Raw genomic sequence first — 3,149 nt, forward strand, 5'->3', positions numbered from 1 at the left:
AAATGTCTTGCATGCAAAGAAACAAAACTTTTCAAAAACAGGGTTTTTTTGTGTGTACGTGATGACTGCTCCCATGACGGGCTGAGTGCCCATCTGTACAACACTTGTGAAAGAATCTCCCATAGAGTGGCTGGATATTAAATTCCAGGTTTTTTTATTAAAACATGTAGCATTACATGTTAGAGAAGACTGATTAACAAAAAGACTTTGTGTATGTCAAGAAACAGCATTTCTGCATGGACTATTTGAGGAAATAGCTCAGTGTTAGCCACTCTTCCAACATCAAAATATGTGCAGTAGACTTAACAAATGGGGTTTTTTGCTAGATTATGTGGAATGTGTGCATGGGGATGGAGTTGTTTGGTTTTTTTAGTTGTTAAAAATAATCTCTGCCCCCAATCCACTGTGCTTCAGTCTGCTGGTTCTAGTCACCTCCTGAATTGCACCCTGAGGCGTTGCTAGTAGTGTGTATTAAGGACAATCAAGCAATGGAACATTGAGGTTTTGGGGATCACATGAATCCATTTGATAGAATCCATATAGCCAAAACTATCTTGAAATGATAGTTATTGTGAAGTAGCTAAACATTGTACCATAAATCATCCTTGACACTTTTAGGGCCCATAAAGGACTGCAAATTTTCTTTTTTTAGCATGTAAGTGTCAAAACAGTGCCAATGCAATTTCTTTATTTCATCACTAAGTAGTATGTCTTTTTAGAATTCACAGAAATAGAAAATTTTTATTTGGTCTCAATATCTGTGTTCTTATCTCTGTCTTGGTCTATAAAAATACAGAAATCTAGCTAGAAGGGGGAGATACCAGTGCTGAAATACTTCTACCAAGCTGAAAATTCTGATAAAAAAGCAGACTTTAACAGCACTACATGGGTGAAAAGAAACTGAGGGCTGAAAGCCTGTTTATTTTGTAGCTGAAAGTTTGTGCTTGCAGCATAGGACACTAAGGACAAAATAAATTTTTTCTTCTTTCTCCCTTGCAGGGTATAGATAGCTGCAGCAGCTTATGGCTTTCTAACTCTTGGTTTCTTTCAGTTAGTGGCACGAAGGGTTTGTCTGTAAATGACTTTTTGTCTGGTTTGGAGAATTCAGGATGGTTGCGTCATATCAAAGCTGTGTTGGATGCTGCTGTCTTCCTAGTCAAGGTAACTGGTATGCTGCTGCTTTGGTTGGTGGCAAGTTGACTTGCTATGGGGCAAAATTGTACTTAATAATATGATGTGTAAAATTCTGCTGTTGACCTTCTGAGAAGTAGAGGCTGAGTATACCCTGGTTCATCTGATACACTGTTTTAAGTATTACACGTTTCTTTGACTGGAAAAGTTAAATATGCCAGCTAATGCTTTGGCATTTTTTTGTTGTTGTTTGCTCACCTTATTGGGAGATGAAGGGGTTCTTATGCTTCCTAGTTCTTTTAGGGGTTTACAAAAGGTGTGACTGGTTTGGAAGTGCATGGAGTAAACTGCTATTCAGTGTACCCTGAAAAACAATTCCTGCGGCACTAATTGCAGAGAAGCCAAATTGTCTATGCTTACTTCATCTGGCAAGGGAATGGGACTCTTTTTTTGAAGAATTCCAAGGAATAAATGCCTTTGCCAGGCACCTGTGAGGACAAGGGCTTGACCTGAGTGGGGCTGGGTGAAGAAAAAAACTGTGTGTTTGGGTTTTTTTTGTACTAGGTGAAATAAGGAGTTACCTTTTAGGTAAAAATGAATTATTCCCCTCAAAAACATTTGGACTAACAGGAGTTAAATTTTTAGCTGAAACTAATAAGCATTTCCTAGTCCTTAACTGTTGTATAGTATGATATTGAACAAGTAGGTATCTTTAATGGTCTGTTTGTGTTTATTTTTTTAACCTGTTCGGTCTGTGATGTATAATCTACTTCTTTCATGGTATGCATCACAAGGGGCTTTTACAAGCTTGGCTTCATAAGGTGTAGAAGAATAACTGGGAACCACTGTAGATATTCTAGTTACCTTGTGCAAAGGTGGTAGTGGTGATGTTTCTTACATTTAGGAGCAAACTTTTATACTCCCATGGAGAGAAATTCCTAGCTTTCTGATGGTTTCAAATCCTTCTGTCATAATAAACATTTTTCTGGCTTTGTTAAATAAAATGGTCTATACTGTGAATTTGGGATAAACATAGTTATTTTACTTATTTACTCATTTTTTATTTCAGTGCAGAATAGAACATTGACTACAAGGCAACTTTGTTTTGCAGGCAATAGCAGTTGAGAGTGCAAGCGTATTGGTGCACTGCTCAGATGGCTGGGATAGGACTTCCCAAGTTTGTTCTCTTGGAGCTCTCTTACTGGATTCTTATTACAGAACAATCAAAGGATTCATGGTAAGCTGGGTGTTGCATTGCTGTAATATTCTTTAGTAAACAAAGGATGTAAATTGTGAAAGTGAGCAGTGTTAATGTACTGAGGTTTAATTTTTGGAGTTATAAATGTAAGATTTGCAGTCTACTGATATCTTTCTTTCAGAACTACTTTTCTGCTGGGAAGAGCCATTTATTTAAAATATAAAAACTGAAATACAAATAATACGTTGCTTTAGGCACCCTACAGAAATGCAAGGATTGCCTTTTGCATCCAAAAAAGCCCCTTGCCTATGAAATACAAAGATTCCAAAGTGCTTCTGTGAGATGGTAGGTGTACAAAATTAGAGCATCTCTGTGCTTTTATCACTTGTCCCAATGTCAACATTATTAAAATTTAAAAATTATTACTCCCTCAGTGATGCAAACCTGAAGGTATTCAGGCAATCTGAATTTCTTCATCTTCCTATAGAGAGGAAGAGGATTTTTGGTATGATTATTCCAAATTTTAGGGGAGGAAAATCAACAGTATTCTACAGTGGTGATACAGGGTGTTATGGGACCTCCTGAAAGACAGTACATAAAACTAGTTCCATGTATTGGTTAAAACTAACTGCCACAAATATTACAAGCAATAAAAGTGAAGTTGAGGAGGATTTAGAAGACAATGCATTTCTTACGAATAGTGAAAATGTGTGTAATCTTTAGGGAAGTGATAAAACAAGCTAGTGATAACACTAACAAAGTTGTTTCTTATAAAATGTTACAAAGATTACATAATGTGGTTTCTATGTAAGCTATGATA

At 36.6% G+C, this 3,149-nt stretch overlaps 1 protein-coding gene across 1 annotated transcript in view; it reads left to right on the forward strand.

Moving 5' to 3' along the window:
- MTMR6 (myotubularin related protein 6) overlaps window positions 1-3,149 on the forward strand; it is a 17,960-nt gene that overhangs the window by 10,161 nt on the left and 4,650 nt on the right. Inside the window, exons 8-9 of the mRNA XM_010001901.1 lie at window positions 1,052-1,161; window positions 2,243-2,368. Coding sequence (XP_010000203.1) covers window positions 1,052-1,161; window positions 2,243-2,368 — 236 coding nt within the window. The remainder of the gene's footprint in view (window positions 1-1,051; window positions 1,162-2,242; window positions 2,369-3,149) is intronic.

This window comes from Chaetura pelagica, unplaced genomic scaffold (assembly GCF_000747805.2).
Source record: "Chaetura pelagica isolate M959 unplaced genomic scaffold, ChaPel_1.0 scaffold247, whole genome shotgun sequence".
NCBI lineage: Eukaryota > Metazoa > Chordata > Aves > Apodiformes > Apodidae > Chaetura > Chaetura pelagica.